The sequence below is a fragment of the Pleurodeles waltl genome, chromosome 11 (genome assembly GCF_031143425.1).
Source record: "Pleurodeles waltl isolate 20211129_DDA chromosome 11, aPleWal1.hap1.20221129, whole genome shotgun sequence".
NCBI classification, from domain to species: domain Eukaryota; kingdom Metazoa; phylum Chordata; class Amphibia; order Caudata; family Salamandridae; genus Pleurodeles; species Pleurodeles waltl.
In genome coordinates, this window is record NC_090450.1 from 592,532,963 (window position 1) to 592,558,659 (window position 25,697).

General features: G+C 41.7%; 1 protein-coding gene across 1 annotated transcript in view; it reads right to left on the reverse strand.

Moving 5' to 3' along the window:
* TET3 (tet methylcytosine dioxygenase 3) overlaps positions 1 to 25,697 on the reverse strand; it is a 299,530-nt gene that overhangs the window by 95,730 nt on the left and 178,103 nt on the right. The window contains exons 5-6 of the mRNA XM_069214102.1: positions 7,943 to 8,036; positions 4,199 to 4,407 (exon numbers count right to left, since the gene is read on the reverse strand). Coding sequence (XP_069070203.1) covers positions 4,199 to 4,407; positions 7,943 to 8,036 — 303 coding nt within the window. The remainder of the gene's footprint in view (positions 1 to 4,198; positions 4,408 to 7,942; positions 8,037 to 25,697) is intronic.

The window sequence follows — 25,697 nt, forward strand, 5'->3', positions numbered from 1 at the left end:
ATCTCAGATGCAAGATGCAGCAAAATCTGTGTGTTCATCCCATATAATTCACCTTTTTTTTTTAGACCATATGTTACTGCAATAAAGACTTTGTGCATTGTGACTGTGACAGTCAATTCCACAGAGTGTATGGTTTGTCCCTTAAACTGAACTGTAAAATTGGTTGCATCCAGTTGGTCGATTTTACTCTACTGTAAGGGCATCGTAAGTTGGTGTAGAAATTGCATGAGGCATGAAAGTTAAACATCATATATGGACTGTAATATTTACATGACCCAAATGTATAACAAATGGAGAGGTGTGCGAGGTGCATACAGTGATCTGGCGGGGCTGAAGATTAAAAGCACTGCAGAGATGCATAGCAAGGAAAAGTAGTTTTGCAGTGAAATCAAAGCCTATTCTCATACATTGGCTAAGCCACCAGTAAAGGGTGCTTTGAAAGCACAGCGGGATGTGCACTTAATATTTAAGAATTTGATCTACAACATATTGGAAATAATATGCCCTCTATATGAACCCTTACACGGAAACTGTTTTCACTATGTTGATAAAACTGTATTCTCCACACAAGTATTGCCTAGCAATACATAAAATACTTATATTTTCTTCTGAAAAAAAGAAGAGTGATTCAGTGCTATTTTTCATTTGTTAAAAAAAAAAAAAAAAATTACTCAGTGGCGAAACTGTGCTTTGAGCTGTTAGAGAGAAAAACAGTTTAGAACTGATTTGCCTCTCAGCCCTGCGCCACAGAACCAATAGACAACAGTGGTCGCCTGCTACTGACCTTGCTCCTGGAGGACAACAACTCAGCCTGTGGACCCAAAAAGATTGTCAACAAGTGGTCACTTAGGAGAGATTAGCCATCTACAAAAGGGGCATTAACAGTTAGCATAACAAAGGGGTAGACAATGTTCTTCATTTGACCTGGAGAAGCTAAGTGGGGCAGGCAGGGCCTGCTGGCATTCATTCCCAGGGCCACCACAGATGTTCTGTCAACAAATCCAGCAAGAAGGAAAACTGCCTTGGGTCTTGACAAAGGGAAGGACACCTTAGTTACATAGGCTAGTAGCTAGGGCAAAGACAAGAGCTGTTTCAGGCTAAGACTGGTAAGAGTCATCCTGTTTTTGGGCTCAGAGGAAGGTCTGCAGTAAAGCAAGAAATGAAGTGCTGAAAAGGAGATGGGGATACTCCAATAAAGTTGTTGGGAAAAGGTGTAGAGAATTCTCCAATCACTGGCTAGTGCACAGTATAAGACTGACACCTCGCCATCACCTGCTCAGAACATTCCTTGACCAAGGATTAAACCATTTTAAAGACATGGATGAAAGTTGAAAGAATCAAGATAAAGACTCCCGACTCCTCCTGGCACCTTGGGAGTGGAACTGATCTCCAAAGGAAAAGGCTGACCTCCAGCTTGTCTGCTCCAAGAATACAAATAGGTGAAGGTCTCCCCTGACTCCAAGTGGGCCCAGCTGACCAATGAAGGCTAGACCCTTCAAAAGTGCTGGCTGGAAAAGGCATGGCACTTAGAAGCTTCTCCCAAAGCGCCAGGAGCTGGAGGAGTGATCTAGAGGCATCTTCTCATCAGTTAGATTAAACAGAGACTTAAGTAATTCCTCCCACCTCTGAAGCACAATGACAAGGTGCTAGGCTTCCTCAGAGACAGCGCAACCTCGGAGGGGGAAAGGAAAAAAAAAAAAAAAAGGTTAGCCCCACTTCAGTATCCACATACGCATTGTGCAGCAATGAAAGCTGGTTCAGTAGGACATGGTGGTAAAGGTATATGGTGTTAAGGAATCCTGTTTGGCTATCAGTTTCCAACCTTTTCCCACTGATGGATTTTGGGAACCTAAAAAGTGTCTAAGCCTGAAGTTAAACTCCTTAACAAACCTATACCTGCACTGAAGCAACCTTAGTGACTAGGGAATCCAGCTTTGACCCACTGGGTGCTTTTGGAGCCTAAACCAATGGTTTAGTGTGAGCTCAACGACTATTTATCTGACTTTGAGGGACCCTTGCTGGTTCCATATTTGGGCCTAGCCTTGCTGGAAAACTGAGCTCTAAAAAGCAAATTGAATTCTAGGGTGAAAACGTAACCGGTGTTCCATGCTTGGTGTATCTAAACGCTGCTCCATTGTGAGTGTTTTGCCTTAAATTAAAAAAAAAAATGAATGTCTGTAGTATACCTTATCAGATTTTGTTTGTTTAGTGTCTTTTTGCTCATTAAAGGTTTCTCTATTTGTTTTAAGTTTGGTAATTTTGTTATAACTCTCACCACTCGCTGTGTATGTCTTTAAGTCTGAAGATGAAAGGAGTATTGCAGAAACTTGCTAAGGCATCCTGGGATTCTTGCAGCAAAGGCACAACAGGCGCTTCAGGAATCTTTGTCTTGTGTTGGTGATGAAATGCAAACACTGCAGTCACTACGGTGGTCTCTCCATGAGTACCTGGTGTAATGCAGGGGCAAAATTGGAAAGGTGCATATACTATACCCTTGCCGTATGTGCATTCTCCAAGATGTGGCCCAAAATGGATCGAGGGCCATGGAATCCCCGAGCACCACAGCCACGGTGCGTCAAGGGATAACAGTCAGTGTCCATCTGGGAAGAAGTCTTGGGCATCACAGAGAAAACTCCTGACTGCCACAGTGAGTTTTTCTAGTCACAGAGTTTGAAGTAAGTGTGGCTGGCATCACAAAATCCAGAGAGGAACGAGTCGGATCCAAAACTGCATACTGGAACGTCCAAGCCCAATGGCAGCAGAAAATAATTTGAGGTGTAGCCTGTGTCCTGGTGCATTGTAGACCAATTGTGGAATTATAACAGACCATAACACACAAACATGTCGAAGATAAACATATGGCAATCATCTGGACCCAACATAGATGGCAGATGTATGCACAGCACATGTATCTATCACCTTACATGCTACAAACACATATATGTTCCTACCTAAACACACACACAGATAAATATATATTCATCACACTGCCAAGTTACACTTATTTTATATTTCTATTATTCAAATAAATTATTCAAAACGCACTCTTCACAACCCCTTTCAATCCATGCAGAATACTTATACTCTAACATATGAAAAAGTAAGACTGATGTAGGCATAACCGAAATATGTTTCACATGATATTTGTTTTAAGCTGGGCACTCATGCCATTCCAAGGTCACTACATAAAGTTTTACCCAGAAGAAAACCACAGAGTCGAAAATAGTGAGACTTCAACGTACAGAACCCTGAAATGTTAGAATTACAGTCCATATTCAGAGTGCCACGGGTTTATGTCACACCTTTCTGCCACCTCAGTGTTTTCTCGTAACAAGGGTACTGCAATAGGGAAACTCTTACCTTGTAAGCATCTACATAAAAATCTTCATACCTTACAGAGAGTAAAACCAGTTTATATAGGATAATTAACTAAAGGCATTTAAATGGCTTTGGGAGACAGAAGTCCGTCGAGTTATCTGGGAGCTCACAATTCACAGTTTTACTTCCAGAGAACAAGGTTTCAAAGTTTGAACTCTACTTGGCGGGAAGCCAAAACAGTGTCTTGGAGGTTTTAGTAATATGGTTGGACAGATTCAAGCAAAGAGCAAAACAAGCTACAGAGCTCTGACCTGCATCGAGAAACACATTGTTATAAGATCCATATATATGGCATTGCCGAAGTCCAAGAGGGCTAATACCACTACATGGATTCCAGCAAACCGATATCTTATGGGCAGCAGAACTGCGTGAAGAATGCACACTTGGAGGAACAGCACTCACTTGGAACACCGTTATTAAGCAAAAGTCAGTTTCAAAATCCAAATATGTTGAATGGTAGTAAATGGGGGTAGGTCTCAGTGAGCCAAATAGTAAAATGTCATAATTTATATTCAACCAGTTCCATACACCCATCAAAGTACGACAAACAGACCAGGCCTTTTAGAGTCTTCCGTTCTCACTGGAATTCATACGCAAACATCAACATCCATAGAAACAAAATACATTGCTTGCAAGCAAGAAAGTGATGCATCATCCTACAGTCATAATTGTTACTAGTTTCACAAAATCCACCGGATTCACCTGGAAGAACTTTGAACTTTCAGCAACACAGACGTAAATGATGTTTAATGTATTAGGAAATCACACTGATAGACGTGTAGATCAGGTATCAAATTACAAGTGACAAAAATCCACTTACTCATCATTTAATCCACATCTTCGACTAGTAGGATTTCCATACTTCGTGATAGTTTCTGTGAGTTCTGCATACAAAGCATCACCTAAAGCTTGCGGAATTCCCTCCCACGCCATGATGAGTATGATGATCACTGCATTGTCACAATGATGCCCAGCACGATGACGTACAAGGCACATAATCTTTTCATCCTCATTTTGCCTTCTTATTACCTAAAAAACAGAGGCATTTCAGGTTAGAAACACTGCTTTTATTCTGGATGTTACTGACAACGTAATTTGTGCAAAACAAAAAACATATACCATTTCCAATAAATTAGTATTTACTTTTAAAGCACAATATTTGCTGACAGCGCAGCAAGACTTCTAGTAGATTTGTGCAGTTCCACTAGCATAACAGCAATGATACAACATCCAATGTACAGGGGCAAGAAAGCATCATGAGCATTGTTCTGCTCATATCTTCATGTTAAAGTGTTCCTTGCATGAGTAAATACAAACAAGTAAAACTACAGGTGTGCGAGATCACAAAGTACTTGGCGGCTGAGCAGTGTTCACAGTGTTTCCTGACTGCCACTCAATGACAGAAAAACGGTTCTCTGGTACTTGTATTGGTGCCCATCCATTTCTAGGATAACGCTAATCTTTGCTTTGGATTAAGAAAAAAGATTTCTCCCATCTGTGCGAAAAAGTAAGTTTCCAGATTTTGCCTTTAAAGTTTCTATAAACCAATTAACTCACAAAGACACCTTAATATTAAACTAACATAATTGTGTCATTAATTTAAGGATGAATTATTGTTATAAACTTAATACTCATAAGATAAAATGTGAATTATAGAATTCTACTATGAGTTAGCTGTAAATTTAAAAATAAAATGTGACAAAACCAAAATGTCAAACAAAAGTTAGAAAAGGCAAAAGTTGGAACAATCAAGAGTTAGAAAGAAAAAAATCTAAATGTAAACATAAAAAATGTGCAATAAAGAGGTTTAGTGAGAGGGTGGAGGTGTGCATTCTGGTTAGGGATAGGTACTCGTTTAGGGTAAGGGTAACAAAGGAAGAGTGCTAGGGCTAGAGTTGTGCGCTTTTAGGGCTAAGGATAGCTTGATAGGATGGGTTAGGCTTACTGATTGGGTTAGGGTTAGGATGATGGATACAGTTAGGGGTAGGGAATGGACTAGGCTAGGCACAGGGTTAGATACATGTCTAGTAGCCTGCAAGACTCCGTGCTTGTATATTCTGTCTGGATCTTTCCTCTCTTGTATATCAACTACAATATACTTTGGGGGTTATTACAACTTTGGAGGAGGTGTTAATCCGTCCCAAATGTGACGGTAAAGTGACAGATATACCACCAGCTGTATTACGAGTCCATTATATCCAAAGTTGTAATAACCCCCTTAGTCTGTAAAGAAGACCCATTGCTTTGCAAAAACCCTCCAACACCCAACTGGCCCAACACAAGCAGAATTTATAACTACCTCAATGACTTGAGAATTTCACTGATGGTTGTCGGTCTGATCTTCAGATACAGTGAAAGAGTCTAGCGTACATTAACTAGAACAACTGTGTGTAAAGGTTGACTCTAGGCACATCCAGTTCAAGGATGTAAAACTGCTTTTGCAGTTTTATCTTTGGTTCCGTGTTCTGCCACCTTGTGGATTAATCAAGAGCAGCTGATTCAAATCCAAATGTAATCCATCATCAGTAGGAGATTCGGTAAGCAAACCTTGTAATGTTGGCAAGGAACACAGACTGTGCTGGCTTCAATGCAGTCTTCACCATTCTTATTCATTCTGGGCATGTGAAAACAACAGCTCATCTTAAAATTGTTACCAATTAGAAGTGGTTTGCCATGATGCCTCCAAACCTGTGAAGAATACCCAACTGTACCTTAGTACAGTTTAATACCTTATTTTTCTACTTGGGAAATTCTCATGGAGCCAAATACGTGTAAGTAGTAGCAAGAGCAATCAAGCAGAGGCAGGGGATATGTAAAGGATTTTTTTTTTTTAAGTTTTTGATTAACCAACTAGGGCAGTGGTTCCCAACCTTTTGACTTCTGTGGACCCCCACTTTATCATTAATGGAACCCAGGGACCCCCACTGAATCATCATTGGAATCCGGGGACCCCCACTGAGTCATTACTGTATGATTGGGACCTAGTTTGTCAATATTTGTAAATATTTTTTTATTTTTTAAGCAGTTGCGGATCCCCTGAAAAGGCTTCACGGACCCCAAGGGGTCCCAGGACCACAGGTTGGGAACCACTGACCTAGGGCATATACACAAACAGTCATCCAGGGCAGAGTACCATCTAAAACACATGGTGGAAAAACACTGTTGCCTATTTACATGTTAATTGAAGGGTATATTACTTAAGAAGTCTGCAGCTGAACTCTTCACTCTTGTAGAAGGCTCGACTGGGCTACCAAGAAATGCTGTGCACATCAACTGAAATCAGCATGTCATAAATGCAAGAATCACTTTTGTGACACGGCCTTACATTTTGCAGATGGACCACTTAGCGCAAACGCTATCCTGATTAAATTAAGAGCTTTCTCCTGCTTTAGATATTGGAGTGGGGGAGGGTTAAATAAAATCATGCTACCCATCCATCCATACCCAAACAACCACGAGCACAATTATTTGCAAATAAGCATGACTGCTGCTATTTCAATTATTAAGTTGTGCCCCCTCTCGTTAAATCAAAACAAATTAGCTTAGTTTCCCATGGCAGAGGCTTAGGAACCTTGTTTATTTAGTTGGATGAAAGTCGAGTTACTGATCTGGAGCAGGGAAACATCTTTCTTAACCCACAACACTACCTTATCCTACACCTAAGGACCCACCTCGTGCTAAATAACCATAAACAACGTAGCTTTTCTTTATTAGAGTCTTTGCATGGTTACAGGATGTCAAGGATTTCATGACCAAACCTATTTTACTCTACGTGAATGAGGGACATTGGTAAGTGAATGGTGAGGCCATGAGAGAGGACTAACCAGATTAACAGGCAGGGCCGAGATATTTGTCAATCAGAGTTTCTAGAAGAGTTTACTAGAAGCACCTGGCATCTTGCTATAATTTATGCAAGATAAAGGATCCAGATAGAGTGTCCCAAAGGAGGAAATAAAAGCTAACTCTAATCTGAAGATTCTTTACGAAGGGCTCGTCAAAGGAGTGAGACGGATGCCGAAAGTGTTCAAAGACGGCATATTTAAGCTGAAACCAGTCGGTAACAGGTTTCACCTGTATGAGCGGTTTATTGCTCCTGCTGCAGCGAAGGAGCCAGAGACAGTGGCAAAGGTAACCAAGATTAACTATACCTTCCATAAGCATACCTTGAAACCTGTCATGGTGGGAGTGGTAGAAGTTGTCTTGCATGTATTCATTAAAGAAAGAAAATTCAACGCAGGACTTAGTCTTGAGTTAAATTTACTAAACCAGTACTTGCAGACAAACTAAAAGAGGTCACAAAGGCAGGCACATCAAAACAGAAAAAAACTGCCTGTGTGCACGCATAATAAGGTGCATTATATTAACTGGTTTGTACACCAGTGCTTAAAAGCAGGGAATCCAACACTATATTAATAAACTGGTAAATTAAGGGTAGAGTAACAACCTATATAAATACTGCAGTTAGCATACATTCCATTAAAAAAAATATTTATTTACTACTGTGTGTGAAAGTGAAATTAAACTATGAATCATGTTTTGCTCAATTTGAACTCTAAATACTCACCCATTTAGCTATAGGACAGCCATGAGAGCTTTTACCTTCTTTCCCTGTATAAATAACCTTCTCGATTCTGATGGCTTTCCCCTTTTGTCCGTACCTTATTGGAAGAATACAGAACAGAAGTTAATAACATATATACGTAAACTATGTAATCAACCAAGTAAAGAAAAAAAACTCAGTCCTACATTATATACACGTACATTTGGGCTTCTGTTTTAACTTTTTTCTATGCAGTATTTTGGGTGATAATTCACTTTTTAATAGTTACATTATTTGGAAGATTTTTTCCCATTCTTTTAGTCCTGTCTGTAAACTTTGCAGTTCAATACAATGGCTCTCAGTAACCAACTTGAAAGAGGAAAAATTATATTTTGTATTGTGCATGAAACCATAACTGGTCATGTTTTCAGGAGAACCCTGAAATAAAGTGACTGATGATGTTGTACAAATAGTGGAGAGCACTGCCGTACAGCTAAACAACTTCTAGAAATGCAGTATCCAAATACAAGTCTTTAGTAACAATTTTATCCTCACAACTTCTCAAACATGACTACCAATATCACGCACACAAGGTTAAACCCAATTCAGGAGCTGGGGTTCCATGAACAACCACTACAAATACATCCCATTACAACAGTGGTGTTTGTGTGGATACACAATGAATGTTGATGCATTAGATTCTCTTCACGGGCTCTTCCTTCACTAGTATGGTATGACACTTACAGGCTGGAGAGAGAGGTTTCCAGGACGAGGCAATTATTCAACAAGGTTTAGGTGAGGTGGGTGACCAAACTGCATTTCAGGTGTATAGTTGTTGTTAAGTCCAAAATGCTCACCGAAAACCTGGAGTGTGGGCAATGCTGCAGCTCTTTTAAATAAAACAATGGGTGATGCCCCAGCAGTGCCACTGTTAGGGACACCACCTCAAAAGAATGTTATCTGAAGCCCTGATCAGAAATGAATACCAGCTCATTAGCATGCAAAAACTGAGAACATGGCAAACCAGCAGTAACAGAGGTGTTTGACCTATGAGATTGTGCTATGTCTCACGTCCATGCATTTGACGTACAGTAAAACTAGTCGATAGAAGGTAGAATCCAAATATAGGTCCAGAAGTTTTACACACCCACCTAGAACACTAATGACCCAAACCCAGTCCATTCCCCTGGTAACAATGTCCTATTAGGTATCACCCAAAACATCGCTCATTTCACTTATCTTACAGAATGTATTAAGCATTTAAATACATATGGTCAAAATAATTTTCTGTATGAAGAGAATAATTTAGTCATATCCCCTCTGTTGATTTGTAGTGCCGAACAATCCATTTTTTGGTATTGTATGAAACTTGAATTAGCATCTCCAACGATACCTAATAGGACAGCATATTGCTGTTTTATCCCCTTGTCCTCTTGGGTCTACAGGTGGCTCCTGTGGTTTATACTGATCATTTTCCTAGTAAGCCACTAAGTCTCCAAGCAGGAACACACTCTCAATATTGTTTTAATAAAACGGTGGCAGTACATTACAAGTACACTGACAAGGGAAACAGAAAACTGGACACAATGATCTGCCCACCACAAGTGAACAATCACCACAACCATGTAGAAATTTCATCCTGAGAGAAATATAATTTCCAAGTCTACTATATTCAATCTGATGAAGCAAGTTTACAAAGCAGCTTCACAGAAAAAACTTAAATTAGTGGTAAAAAGGGACCCCACCACCTTATATGAACAAAAAGGAGGACATTGCAAAGGACTCCACCATTACAGTGAAAACCCGTAAGAAGTGCTTTATCACACATTAGGTTAAATAAGTGAATTATGTGCTTTGAGGTTAAGGTAAAATGTAAAAAAAAAAAATATGTCTTATGCAATGTTTTTATTTGTTTATGGTTTTTATTATGTGCCACAATTCCACCTGTGAATGACTTCGTAGCTCAATTCATTTAACATACTAATGGGTCCAAGATCTACTCGGGTAGCTAAAATGTGAGAATAGTTGATTATCAAGGCTACTGTGAAGTTAATGGACGACATTATGTTTATAGGCAGTTGTTTCACTGTTCAAAGTACCGCTTTTAGCAGTGGAGAATTTCGGATACTTATTAACAGTTGGAAATGACCAACAAGATTCACACCACCGAGTATTACATATTGCTATGTATGGTGGTCATATTTATCAGCCACCTTTGCCTCAAATACTCAGTTTTTGGCAGTTTCTGGAACATTAGGTAGTTTGGCTGCACCGCTCAGACTGGCAGAAGACAGAGCTCTGGAACCAGTCACCTGAACCGTCATCAATCCACCTACTGGTCTTTTGGTTGTGGCTTATCAATTCACCATTGCACCGGCTACCGTGGTTTCCTTGTCCTGATTACACCTGACCTGCTTGAAAACAACTGACCCCAGCCTCGTATCCGTAACGTTTGCTTACTTCTAGCTTTAATACACCTGTTATTCCCAATTTCACTACAGTCACGATCTCAAAGATTTTGTAATCACCATGGCCCAAACGTAACCCCGAAAGTTGATTTAAAACATCAGGACTGTTTGAAAGTATTTATATTAAATAATGGCAAATATGTGAGGCTAAAAAATAATTAACTTTATTGCTTTTTTTCAAAACAATATTTTCAATGTGTCAATGCATTCACGTCTCAATTAGATATACATACACATTTTTTCTTTGTTTATTAACACATCTCCAGTGGGCTGTAACCAACTCCTATTGTTTCCCTTCCATACCTTGAGCACACTACACATTCGAACTCATTATCATGTGGTTGTATGCAGATAAAGGTGGTCGGATATCAGGGGCAGGTCGGATGCATTAGTCTGGTGAGCATTTCTGCCCACTCAGATAAATCTCCAGTTTTTTGTCTCTCCTTGACAGTTTCATATGGTGTTCGTCTGCAATGGCCCATTCTATAACGCCTTTCTGCCATGTCGTATGTCTGGTCCTCTGGCCGTACCTAGTAGAGAGCTGAACATCTCTTGGATAATGCTGTACCCAAAGCTGCCATTCCGATATTCATCTTATCATTTTTCTTTTAGAATTAGTGGGTGATTTAACTGCTATTGTATGTAAAATCACTTTCTTACAAAATTCGTCTATCCATGAACGCATTCAGACTTTGTGAAGAAAGTCTGCGCCCACGGTTCCATAATGCGGAAAGGCTCATGACAGACAAAACACAAAGTTAAGAATTAAATACCCATTTTCACGGAGTCAGCGTATTACATTTGCTACTGGGTGCACTAACAATCCACACATAGCTTTAGACTCGACAACATACACAAAACAAGCAAAGAGAAACTAATAACATCACATTTGTCCTTCAACTGCTTAACTGTTTTTTAAATAATATTTCACTTTTATATTTTGTTTGCATTGGTTTGGCACTCTTTTGAAAGCTGCCACACATTTTTCTTGCTGGAAAGAAATTTCATTGCACAAAAAGAGTCTTCAACCTTCAGAAAATACCTAGACCTTTAAAACAATTTACAACCAGTGATGCTACAGAGATGCTTTAGTACACATTTTCCTAAAAGCTGTGCAATACTGCAGGAATGGGTGTCTCCATCCTTTTGTGGTTTAATACTAGGAGACAGAATGCAAGAACCCTTTTTATGAAGCCCAGGAGGTACTCACGAGATGGCATTTCTTTTACTCCCTGTTTAGCATTTTGTTCAATGCAAGCTCAGCAATTCGATCACTATGTGATCAGCAAATGAGAGATGGTAACAATGACACAGCATATTACTAAATTTTGTTCAGTGCTCCAAGCTGTTAAATGCCTTTGCTTTACTTGCGTTTTCAGTTTTATTTTAGCTTTCATCTGGAAGGCTTTTGCTGCCATTTGGATTGTAGCGGAAAGATGGTAGCTGGGTCCCTATACAGTTCTGCACACCTTCTATAATTTTCTTTAATTGCATGGTTAGCTTCACACTATCATCATCTCCTCTTCCAAGAAATTGTGTACTTAAACTGAAGCTATTCAAAGTCAGTCAATGAGATTCCAATCCATACATATGTGAAAATACCAGCTTTTATCAATGGTTTGCGTAAAAGTGAATTTATAAACTTTACATAACATTTACAGATTCCCCTAGATTCAATAATGCCTTCTGATCCATCATAGTTAATTGTGCTTATTAATTATGGCTGAGCCAAGGGGAATATAACATTTTTGTTATTTTTATATCAGCTAGCAGAAATATGTCAAATATAACAAAGTTATTTTTCACGCTGTGTATCTGAGTGCACTTTTTCTAAATGGGTCACGTACTCCTTTACTTTTGCAGAGGGCGTACAGTTAGCTATCACCATTAACACATGGAACTGAAAGGTAAACCTTCACAAACTTATTCAAGCAAAGAATTGAGTCAATTTAGAGCCAATTTCTTACAGCACTTAGTGATATAAAGGAGGTCAAAATTTCCCCATTAGGTCCACCCAGTTCCTCAACTGCGTAAGCATTCTAGCAACTCCTAACACATCCATCCTTTACTTGGGTTGATTTCCATCTCCTCAAGCAGAAGGCCAGACAATTTCATAAGACAAACTAGAGCTACATTGCATCAGAGCCAAAGTCTGTCACCATGATCCAGGTTTTCCTTACTTTTGACTATATGTGGCCTCAAATTTCAGTAAGAGGAAACCAAACAGGAAACCCTTTTGCCCACAACTACATCAAAAACCTTATCCCAGAGAAGCAGACAAATGGAGAATTTCCATTGCTGCATGCACAAGGTCTTCCACAATGGTGAATTAAGTCATTCAAACATGATGCTGAATCAAGTGGTATTGTGGGCCTGCACTCACACAGTAAAGGTCTTGCAACCCATACTTTAGCGACATAAAATTAAATAATTCACAATGATTTTAGTTCATTGACAAATCAATATTTGGCAATATTATACACAGCAAGTGAAAATTACAGATTCACATGGCTTTATGCCTCAAAACCATCAATTCCTTTTTGCTATTAGGTATGACCGCAAGCATGCTCATCAATCACCACCACAAGGTTGGCCTGAAGCGCCTTTTAAAGTTGAGCTTCCGAACGTGCATGAAATAATTCTGGTAAACTAAATTGCAAAAGACATTTATTTATATATTTTCTTTATATAATGATTTTAACCTCTCTATAGCGTGAATAGCAAGGTGACCACATACATTTTAAATCAGGCCTGTGAGAGTGCAGATCTCTGGCCAGATCAAAGTAGTCACCTACTATGGAAAAAGGTTGGATGATTATCATTTTGTTAGTTAATTAAACATGAGCCAGCACTAGGAAAGCTGCCATCAATCACTCATGCTATTTAGACCAGCCGAACATTAAGAACCCAAAGCATGACCCCCGTTGCGTCAAGATGACGGGAAGCCATCACAGGGGTGTGGAATTTATTAAAATATCTACTTGTCCAGGGGACAGGTTGCTTCTCAAATCTACTTGTCCTGTAAAAAGATCTACTTGTCCCTTTGGTGCCATGTAGTGTGGCGAAAAATTATGGCAGCAATTTCATTATGTAAGAGCTCTGATAATAGCCTCTCTGATTATGCCAGGGCTACTACCATAATAGGGCTTGAAAACTTGCAGTTTCAATCCCTACTGTAGCAATTTCCTTATTTTGCCACCTTTCTGCAGATCTGCATACTGGGGCTGGAGGAAGCAGTAAGCAATAGTTCCAGGGCTGGAATGCCTTTGAGTCTGCAAACCTACTAACCTGCATGTTTTAAAGATTTTCACCAGCTTCTCTCTAATATTTTCCAATAATAAGAAAGGTTGGACATTTACTCCTGACAATGGCAGAATTAGAACTTCTTCCAGGGTTGGGAAGAAAGTGGCCGGAGGGAAAATGAACTTGCAGATGCTCAATAGATTTTCACATGAGCCAATCTACTCATGCGTATTTACCCATGCTAAAATACAGTTCACAAATATTTTATAGGGGTACGACATATACCATGCGTGCACTTTTGTGACTTTCTTTAAGAATTTGGGGCCCCATGTAGGTAGGTTCAGATTTGCGACCCGCAAATTGCGAGTCAGAGCGACTCGCAATTTGCGAGTCGCAAATCCGAATGTAGGATGGTGTCCCTGACACCATCTGTGATTCGCAAGGGCTTCACAAATGCCCACCTAGTGAATAATCATGAGGTGGGTCGCAATTTGCGACCCCCTTGCGAATAGCGGCCCTCACAGGGATGGTGGCCTGCTGGAGACAGCAGACCACCATGTCTGTGACTGCTTCCTTAAAGGAAAACGAGATGCATTACAAAAACGAAAAATGAAACGTTTTCGTTTCATTTTTTCAGAGCAGGCAGTGGTCCCCAGGACCACTGACTGCTCTGAAAAAATGTTTACAGTGACATTCACAATGGGGAAGGGGTCCCATGGCGACCCCTTCCCTTTTGCGAAAGTGTTACCACCCATTTGAAATGGGTACAAACTGCGATTGGTTTGCGCCCGCATTCGCGGTCACAAAACAATCCTACATTGTACTGCGAGTCGCAATTAGGAAGGGAACACCCCTTCCTAAATGCGAGTCGCAAACCCGTTTTGCGATTCGGTAACCAGGATACTGAATCGCAAAACTGGGTTTGTGCATCGCAATGTGCTTTTTGCATGTTGCAAACAGCGAAAGTCGCTGTTTGTGACATGCCAAAAGCTACCAACATGTGGGTCTTGGTCCCTAATTAGGTCTGGTGTTAAAGACATTTTGTTTAATAAAAACTTCTATTTCTCTCTCTTTTGGCTGGCTTTACTGTGAGTGATTGCATTCTGCTCTTCCACAAGGAGCATATTGGCACACAAAGTAGTTTTGTTCAGTGTCAGGAACTACAGTGGCAATCAGTGACGTAACGAAACTGGAGGGTGCCCCTTTGCAAAGAACATGGAGGAGCCCCCTCTCCAGACTCACTCAGGGCAGGTGCTGTGCTGAAGGGGCCCCCTGGAGGGCGGCTGCGGGGCCTTTGTTATGCCACTGGTGGCAACGTGTGCTTTTAGAGTTCAAAAACTTTGGGGTTTTGTTTTGCCAGTGTTTGTTACAATGTTGAGGGCCTGGTAGCTCCCACAACAATAAAGTGTTACAAAAGCCATGTCAAAACAAGACACGCATTGATGAAACTAAAAGACTTATAAAAATATGTCAGATCAGTTGGCTTTGTCAGTGTTTGTTTATTTTCATGCTTCCCATATTCGTGTTGAAAATGGTTATACTGATTTTCGATACTAGCATGCATCAACACATTTTACTAAATGACACTTCATTTGCATCTAATCAGAGAGCATTCTGGGAGCATTATACTTAGCCTCATAGCCTAAAGTTTTCAAACATGTGTATACACGTTTTTTTTTTTTTTTGTACTGGAACCAACATCAGTAGTGAAGTGTGACCTTAAAACATTTATTTACAGCGCTCACCCTAATAATGAAGGCTTTCAAATAATGAACCATAAATACAAGTTCGAACAGCATTATCTTTTTGAAACACATAACCTCAACTGCAGAGAGTTCCACTCTCTGTAAACAGGCAGCCAAAGGGTTTGTGCTGCAGAGGGTTGGGCCTACTTGTCCCAAGGACAAAGTAAACATAAAAACTTGTTGCCCTTGACCCCAAACAAGATGTCCTGGGCGTCGGGCGATAGGAATTCCACATCCCTGCATCATTACCTTGGGTACACACTCATGGAGCTCCATGCAGTTTAAAGTGGTAGCAAATGTTTCTATGAAATTTCTACTTCAACCGGAGTATTTTCAGTTTAAAAAAAAGGCCTTGGCCCGAGTAGAGGTATGTTATTTCCCACCCAAAGGAGGTGTGTTAGGCAATCACTGACTTAAAATCAACAAGCATTTGCAATGCAATAGGTCTTGCATTTTCTTGAGCTAGAGCTATAGGCAATGTAAGTTCATAACTACACTTTTCTTGCCACATAAACGGATTAATCCTGCCTCATAATTTCCTATTTTCCTGCCATATAATTCCAGTGGCACAGCATTTAATTTAAGCGCTTCCATGTACCTTCTTCTATTTTAAAACATATGATATTATCATATAAACCTTTATCAGAAATGAACTTTTGCCATTCAAGTGTAATATCAAAACACCATAACAAAAATATAGTTTGGGACGGACTGGAGGGTGAAGGGAAAGAGTGAGTCGGGAGTAAAGACGGGGAGGACAAGTTGGGTAGTAACGGTGTCATGGGCTCTGGAGTAAGAAAGGAAAATGGCTGACTGCAATTTCAGTAGGAAGAAACAGCAGTAATTACAGTTAAATGAGGTCCGCAGGTCTCTGGGCCCCGGTGCTATTGCACCTGTTGCTCTATTGATAAATAGACCTCAGGAGAGAAAGCGGATGGAGAGGAAAAAGAAGTGAAAGGAATACAACAGACAAAAGGAAGAGAAAGAAGGAGCTGCAAAGAAATAAAAGAAAGAAGGGAAAGACAAAGAGAAAATAAAAACACAACTAAGAAGAACTAGAGCAAATGCCTGAGGCAAAAGAAGAAAGGGAAGGAAGCTAGCAAACAAAAGAAAGAGGAAAAACTAGTGAAAAAAGTGTTAAAAGAAAGAGAAAAATGAACATTAGAGAAACAAAAAAAAGAGATGGTGAGAGAAACAAGCAGCGAAAGAACTAGGGCATCTATGTACTGACACATTTCCCCCAGACATGGAATGGGAAAACAACTTTGACACTTCGGGTCCCGACAAGTAACTTGTGGCTTCCACATACAGACAGGAAAAAGAGAGATTTATATTAAAATGTGAATTGACAGATAAAAGGTGAGAAAAATACCAGTGAAAGGAAGGAAGAAAAAAAAGTGAAAGGATGCATACAGAGTGAAAGGTAGGAGCAAATGAAAAAAACAAAGAAAGAATGAAGGGAAGAGAAAATAAATAGTGAAAGAATGAACACCTGATGAAGAAAAAAGAGGAACTGAAAAAGGAAAGAAATACCCAAGTTTTTGCAAGTTTGAAAGAGGGGGGAGGAAGAGGGAAATAAAAAAAAGGGAGAGGATTAGAAATAAACAGTTGAAAGAGAGCGAAACTGTGGATTTTAAGAGCTGGAAAGAGGAAAGTGGGAGAGAAAGAAAACATTGAGAGTAAACAGAGTTAAGGAAAGATTGGTAGAAGAGACCCTCCCAAATAAACGTGACAGCTAAGAATAGTTTTAATTGGCTCCCCACGTCCTCAAACAGAAGTCAAAATATGGGACTGTAGGGGGCACTGCATAACAGCAGGTAGTGCATTAGCAGAGTTGTGTGTGAACGCCAAAACAGCAATATTGGGGTTCTTCAGATCAGGATTGGGGGAATAGACAGAGGTGTGTCCAGGCCCAGTGCTGAAATAACAGAAAGGCAGCAGGTGAGGAATGAGAAACGGAGCACCATGTAATTCCCGGAATTGGAATAATGAGGTGCGCAGGTTAGGGTTGAGGTGCACTGACAGTTGTATGTGGACTGTAGTACTGGAATAGTAACGGGCACTCAAGATCAGAAGTGAGGTATGTTAATGTAACTTTGTGTGGAACCTAGTATTGGTGTGCCAGTATTGCGGAGTGTTAGCCTGGAGGTGCCCTGGTGAAGCTGCGAGTCGGGCCCAGCATGGGGGAGGCACCGTCTCTGAACCACAGAAGCAATGAGTCCCAAAGGGGGTCTGTGTGAGCCATAGTACTGAGAAGAAATAAGCAATGAATCTTAGAATTGATGGATTCTGGCAGAGCTGTAGTGCGTCCCATCAACAATGGCGTTGTATGTTACACTTGAGGTGCCCTGGCTGAGCTGTGTTTTACTCTTTAGGGTCCAGTACTGGCTTGGCAGTGGGGCTGAATGTTAGAATTTACCTGCTGCAATGAAACTGTATGTGAGCGGGGTCCCAGTATAGGAAAGGAAGTGACCTCGCTAAGGTGGTAGAACTGAGGCGCACTGATGAAGCTGCACCTGAGGTCCCAGTACTGGAACAGCAGAGTATACTGACTGCAAGAACTGAGGTGCTCTGGCAGACAGCGTGTGTGGTCTTCTGACATGGCCACAGCTGAGGGCTTGGAGTGTGTAAACTGAGGTGCACTGATGGAGCTGCTCCCGAGGTCCCAGTACTGGAGCAGCAAATTGTACCCGACTGGAAGAACTGAGGTACTCTAGCAGACAGCATGTGGGCTTCCTGAAACTGGCAACACTGAGGCTGAGGGCCTGGAGTGTGTGAATTGCGGTGCACTGATGGAGCTGCGCCAGAGGTCTCAGCTTGTGTGGGGTTCCTGGCGGCACTGGCATGGCTGAGGGTTTGGAGTGTGTGAACTGAGATGCACTTATGGGGCTGCGCTCGAGGTCACAGTACTGGAGCAGCAGAGTGTACTGACTGGAAGAACTTAGGTGCTCTGGCAGACAGCGTTTGTGGGCTTCCTGGTACGGCTGAGGGCTTGGGAGTGTGTGAACTGAGGTGCACTGATGGAGCTGTGCCCGAGGTCCCAGTACTGGAGCAGCAGAGTGTACTGACTGCAAGAACGGAGGTGCTCTGGCAGACAGCAGGGCGGGAGCCAGGCAGCTGAGAGAGGGAGTAGAGAGCCAACAGAGACCCAATGTGACCAAGATAACAATTAGGCTCAGAGCAAGAATGCTCTGCAATGAAAAGGGAAGCTTCTCTGGACAGGTGCAGGAAACAAAGTAAAAAAGATAGTCCCCTACAGACCAGATAAACAGGTCAAAGCGTAATCATACAGTAGTTGGTCCCTGCTCCTACACAGAAGGAGTGACAAAGAGGCATGACTGACCACTAGCAAGCACGGATTTTTAAATTACACTGAAACTAACAAATGAAATAGCTGTAAGCCCACAGAAGACGTATACTTAAAACTATACAAGAGGTAGTACGCTTACGCCCTACCTAAAAATGCCATCTAAAATTAATAGGCTGTATTGACTGACATTGCAATCAGAGTTTGATAGACGAAGGAGGCAATCATGCTCAGCTTTGCAATTCAACATGTTTGCCATTTGCTTCATATAAAGGAAGTAAGGGGTCAGTTACAACTCTGGTAAATATGAACATTATTATCAAGAAATGGTTGTTTCCAGGAAACTGGCTAACTTTGTGGTAGAGGTAGCCAGAAAAACAGCCTTTGAACTGTTAGCAGCCAAATTGGTCTTTTGAGCAGTATGACATGCCCTATAAGTGTGAACATCCCAGTCTCCTCAGAAACGTGAAATTAATTTGACCTCTACTAGGAAGGAAAGCATGATCTTCGAGCACACAAGATAAAGTCTGACAAGCACCAGCACCTACATATGTGAGGCAAGGTTGAACTGGCCTATAGGGCAAATCAGACAGATGATTGTGTCAGACAATTTTATGGCTGTTTATGGGCCTGTTTTATGGTCTGCTGAGTCAGTTTTTCCTGTTGATTTCCCTGATGTTACCACAAACATTACCTGCAGCAAGCACATATGCAATGCCGTCCCCATGCCTTGAAAAACACTTATATAGAGTATTCTTACAAGTTCAAAACTGCCTTAATTTGCAAACATTGGTCACTTTTTTAGCTTTCTATTTCACTAATGGGATTTTAGTACCAGGGCTTATTTTCTGTCCCAGTCCGAATCTAATGTGAGGTAGCATAGGGAAAAACCATAAGTAGTGGGAGGCATAGTTTTGTAAATACAAGTTTCAGAATAGTACTGGTATTTAAAAATAAAAAGGCTAGAAAGAAAAAAAGCATTAATTCTCACTGCAAAAAAAACCCGCTCTATTAAAATAAGTGCAACAGACTGAACGAAATAGTACGGGAAAAGCTGCATTTATAGTGCAATTATAAAACAGATAAAGGATTTACCTGAAAACTACCAGCCAAAAGACATTTTGCACCTCGAGTAGAACTCAGAAGTGCTCAAATTAAAATGTATTCACATTATTAAGTTCTGCTGCTTTATTGGTAGGATTCAGATTTAAGGAACTTTACAATGCAAATATGCAATGACGGAGGTGGATTTCTCATGGTCCTAAATTTAAACTCAAGAGAAGATCATGGAGAAATGAAGGCCAGACAGGTTCTTCAATATAGCCTTAGAACCCGCCGTAGCGGGCTCTACCGGCTATTAAAGGCCCGCTCCCCGCGTTAAATGCCCGAGCCACACAGGGCAGAATGTTCTATTAAAAAAAAAAATGTTCACGGAGCCCGAGGGGATTAAAATCCCCTCGGGCTCCGTGAGGCTTTGTTCACAGCTGTTGCTGTGAACAAATCGAACACTGGAATGTTGGTGCTGCGGGCTTTTACCGGCCAGTAAAAGCCCGCAGCACTCCATTGTTTTCAATGGAGCCCCCAGCATTCCAATGTTCTAATAGACAGTTAAGAGCCACTAACCTGCAGTTTTATTCTCAAACACACACATTTACTGCTTTGAATGGCATTAACATTTTTTTCCAGGGTGGGAAATAGAAGAGAATACCACCATATTTCATAGGGGTGCAGGAAAAGGTATTTCCCCATAAGTGAAATATTAACTAGCAGAGATATTAAAAAAACTAATTTATTTTATATGTGCAAATGGTGTTTTCCACACCATTATTGACTCACGCAGATTTTTCACCCAGTAAAAAGATGTAAAGGCGTACAATTTTGTAAAGTTGGGGTACACTTGAAAATGTGAGACATCCACAGATATCTAGGTCTATCCTTGGCATTCTTTACAATGTCCCATGAAGGCAAAACAAACATTTACAATGCAATAGGTCTAGCATTTGTGAAAGTATGAGCTACTGGCAGTGTGAATGACAATATGTTTTACCCATGGGTTTTGGTATGGAGCAATAGTCGTGTTCCAGATGCAATTGTGAGTCTGTGGAAATGGGTGTGAAGGAGGTCTACCATAGAATAAACATGACAGGAGGGATACAGACGATCTGAAGGCAGGACCCTTTTCACATGCCTCAATAATGTTCAATTCGTAGACTCACGATTTTGGATTGAAAACTGTTTCCAACATCATATTTGTAGTTATTTATTTTGAACGGCTAACCCAGCCAATGATGACAAAGCCAACAGTCCTGGCTGGTGTTGTGTTCTATTACGATGCAATAAAAAATAGGCTCAGAGAGGCATCAAAATGCCTATTTTGTGGTACACTATGGAAATTGCAAAAAATTAGCTCATGTGTTTATGCCTCTCCCTTAATTACATAGGTCATGCCCTTTTATTGACTACACACCTCACTCTTCACCCCACTTAAAGCCATGCACACAGCAATGATCACAATGTGAGCAGTGGTGGGTCTGTATGGTGTAGGTGCACAGGCTCCATGAAGCAGCTCCACAAATGTTAAATGATGCCATGGCAAATCTTTTCCTGATTTCCACTAAAAATTTTGATATTCTCAACCTTATCATGCAGGACCTGCACATCTCTATACCTTGCCCTCAGGAGGAGATTACTTGTGCTCCAATTTCAGTTTTTACTGTGAAAATTCTTCCCCTGATTTTCGAAGATGAGATATATATATATATATATATATATATATATATATTTTCTTTGTTGAAATTAGGTTCCCCAGATTATCTTTGCAGCTAGGGCTTTATAATCTAGCCCCTGCTTTTTTTTCTCCACTTAAAGTCATTCTCAATTCCTTCTTAGCATAATGCAAATTTTACTAAATTTTGTGTGTGTCAGAGACTGGTTTGCACAAAAGACATTTTCTCCTCAAACTAGCTTCCAGCTTGTATTTTTGAAGACTTTGACCCAAGGTATATCCATGCGTTAAAGTTTCCAGTGAGATACCGTTCAAGTGAATGTCACATAATTTTCATAATACTTGCAAAATTTCACAACTGGTTCTTTAAAACAAAAAAAGAAAGCAAGAGATTTCAACCCCCCTCCCCCCCCCCCAATAGTGCGTGGATTAGTTAAGGCAATACAGAAATATAAACAAAATCTGGATTCACTCCTGGGTGTCTGTGAAATCAGAACTCAAGTACATGCACAAGAAGCATGTTTTCTACAAAACATTTCAATTACCGACACAGGATATTAACAGTATAATTTGTTTTTTTTGTAGTTCATGAGATTTCAGTTTCATATCATCCACAGAGATAGTACTTCACACTGTAGTTTTTGCTAAGCATTATAAATGTAAGGTTTTACTATCACTTAATTAAACGGTACACAATCAACCTCAGAAGCATGAGAAGCTTATGTTATCTACTGAGATACGAATTTAAGACCTGTACGTCACACCAGATGTCAAGAAGGAATAACTCGTGGAAACTTCTTGCTGTTAGCAATTGTCTGTATTACTGAGAGCATTCTATCTGGGAAATTATTCTGCCCACACGCCATTCCTGCTGGCACTTTTATTAGTCTGGTGAATTTATTTTCAAAGTTTTCTTCACATGGGTGGCTGCTAGTATATTGTCTTGCAGACAAGGACAAAATATTTCTTTGTGTAGCAACTTGCACTAAATGTGTATCTATTAGGAAAGAAGTCAAATTGTATGGGCACGCCCCCATCACAAGACATGATATCAGTAATCAAAAGTGCTTTAAATCGAACATACAAATTGTAAGATGGTCTACAACACCATACAATTTACTAATGTACAGCTCGGACTGTTGAGCCTTTGAACCAGGATTAATGCTTATTTTGAGACTCGTGGTTTTTTAAAGCATATGAGGAGCCAGAGGACAATGCACAGGGTATGTCATTAACTTCGGAGCCGGAGTTGTATACCGATGTGTTGGCAGAAAAAGTGAACCGTAATGATTAAGTTTTAATCCACAGCTAAAACATATTGTGTGCTCTGAAGTAGCAACTTCAAAAGAGCTTGTAATACAGAGATCCAAACTGTCGAATTTTAGCAAGCAAGCTGGGCATGGCGCTGCAATTAAGAAGCACCAAGGAAATATTGCTCTTCCAGAAAGGCGAGAAACAGCTACTTATGACTAATGGGGCTTAAGGGCCGTAATTAAGTATGTGGAAGAGAACAGGAGTGGTATTGTGGCTGTCCATGATAGCAGGCAGAAGATGTTGATGGTGGAGGTGTGCTTGCACAGCTACCGCCAGACCACCCTCACCACAAACGGCAACCTTTGCCTTATGCAGCCTAGAGATGATGAACGTAATTGCTGGTGTCCTGACAAGAGCAGAGTATGCGGTTTTACCTCTGCACCAAGGCTCTTACCCAACAGTGGTGACGTAATAGGAATCAGACTAGTCTCCGCCAAGGTTCGGAGATGACAGTTAGCTGCAAGGTAAGCAGACCGATAATGCAGCACGAGTGGAAGGTCTTCCAGTCTATCCATGGAAATTCAACGGTATGCAATCAACCTCAGCAGCATGAGAAGCTTATGTTATCTGCTGAGATACGAACATAGGCCTGTATGTGACACCAGATGTCAAGAAGGAATGCTTAACAATTGCCAGTGATTCTGCTCCCTTGGCGGCTGCAAAATGTTTACTCTCTGCAGGTTAGACGGGATGCATGAAGCAACTTTTAAGGCCAGCTCATTCACCTCCAATAGGGCACAACTGCAGCCTACAAATCAGTGTTTGCCTTCAAACTGTTGATTACATTTAAAAATGCACCAAGTGAAAGTAGTGGGCATTTGCATGATCCACAATTAAGTAGTAACTATGATTAAACTGAGTAAATCATGGATAATTCATTGCGCTCAGCAATATGGAAATCCGACTCTGTCCCATTGAGGCTAAAACCTTGCAAGAACAATTACAAGAAATGAAGAACACGCATAAGGAAATACCTCCTTGGCATGGTTACCCCCTGACTTTTTGCCTTTGCTGATGCTAAGTTATGACTTGAAAGGGTCATTGGACCCTGCTAACCAGGCTCCAGCACCAGTGTTCTTTCCTAAACTGTACCTTTGTCTCCACAATTGGCACAACCCTGGCACTCAGGTAAGTCCCTTGTAACTGGTACCCCTGGTACCATGGGCCTTGATGCCAGGTAAGGTGTCTAAGGGCTGCAGCATGTCTTATGCCACCCTAGGGACCCCTCACTCAGCACATGCACACTGCTTCACAGCTTGTGTGTGCTGGTGGGGAGAAAATTACTAAGTCGACATGGCACTCCCCTCAGAGTGCCATGCCAACCTCACACTGCCTGTGGCATAGGTAAGTCACCCCTCTAGCAGGCCTTACAGCCCTAAGGCAGGGTGCACTATACCACAGGTGAGGGCATAGGTGCATGAGCACTATGCCCCTACAGTGTTGAAGCAAAACCTTAGACATTGTAAGTGCAGGGTAGCCATAAGAGTATATGATCTGGGAGTTTGTCAAACACAAACTCCACAGTTCCATAATGGCTACACTGAAAACTGGGAAGTTTGGTATCAACCTTCTCAGCATAATAAATGCACACTGATGCCAGTGTGCAATTTATTGTAAAATACACCCAGAGGGCATCTTAGAGATGCCCCCTGAAAACCTACCCGACTTCCAGTGTAGGCTGACTAGTTTTTGCCAGCCTGCCACACACCATACACGTTGCTGGCCACATGGGGAGAGTGCCTTTGTCACTCTGGGGCCAGGAACAAAGCCTGTACTGGGTGGAGGTGCTTCTCACCTCCCCCTGCAGGAACTGTAACACTTGGCAGTGAGCCTCAAAGGCTCACTCCCTTTGTTACAGCGCCACAGGGCATCCCAGCTAGTGGAGATGCCCACCCCTCTGGCCGCTGCCCCCACTTTTGGTGGCAAGGCTGGAGGAGATAATTAGAAAAACAAGGAGGAGTTACCCACCAGTCAGGACAGCCCCTAAGGTGTCCTGAGCTGAGGTGACCCTTACTTTTAGAAATCCTCCATCTTGTGGATGGAGGATTCCCCCAATAGAATTAGGGATGTGCCCCCCTCCCCACAGGGAGGAGGCACAAAGAGGGTGTAGCCATCCTCAAGGACAGTAGCCATTGGCTACTGTCCTCCCAGACCTAAACACACCCCTAAATTCAATATTTAGGGCCCCCCAGAACCTAGGAAACTAGATTCCTGCAACCTTAACCAGAAGAAGAACTGCTGACCTGAAGCCCCTGCAGTGAAGACGGAGACAACAACTGCTACCGGCCTGTCTCCCAACTTCGAAGAAAACTGCAACAGCGACGCATCCAACAGGGACCAGCGACCTCTGAAGCCTCAGAGGACTGCCCTGCAACCAAGAAACTCCCGTGAACAGCGGCCCTGTTCAACAATCTGCAACTTTCTTGCAACAAAGAAACTACTTTGAAGACTTCACGTTTCCCGCCAGAAGCGTGAGACTTTCCACTCTGCACCGACGCCCCCGGCTCGACCTGCGGAAAACCAACACTACAGGGAGGACTCCCCGGCGACTGCGAGCCCGTGAGTAGCTAGAGATGACCCCCCCCCGAGCCCCCACAGCGACGCCTACAGAGGGAATCCAGAGGCTCCCCCTGACCTGACTGCCTGTAACAAGGGACCCAACGCCTGGAAGGAACCGAACTCCAGTGCAGGAGCGAACCCCAGGTGACCCTTTGCCTAGCCCAGGTGGTGGCTACCCCGAGGAGCCCCCCCCCTGTGCCTGCCTGCATTGTTGAAGAGACCCCAGAGTCTCCCCATTGCTTTCTATACAAAACCCGACGCCTGTTTGCACTCTGCACCCGGCCGCCCCGTGCCACTGAGGGTGTACTCTCTGTGCCTGCTTGTGTCCCCTCCCCCCCAACGCCCTACAAAACCCTCCTGGTCTGCCCCCCTAGGACGTGGGTACTTACCTGCTGCCAGACTGGAACCGGGGCACCCC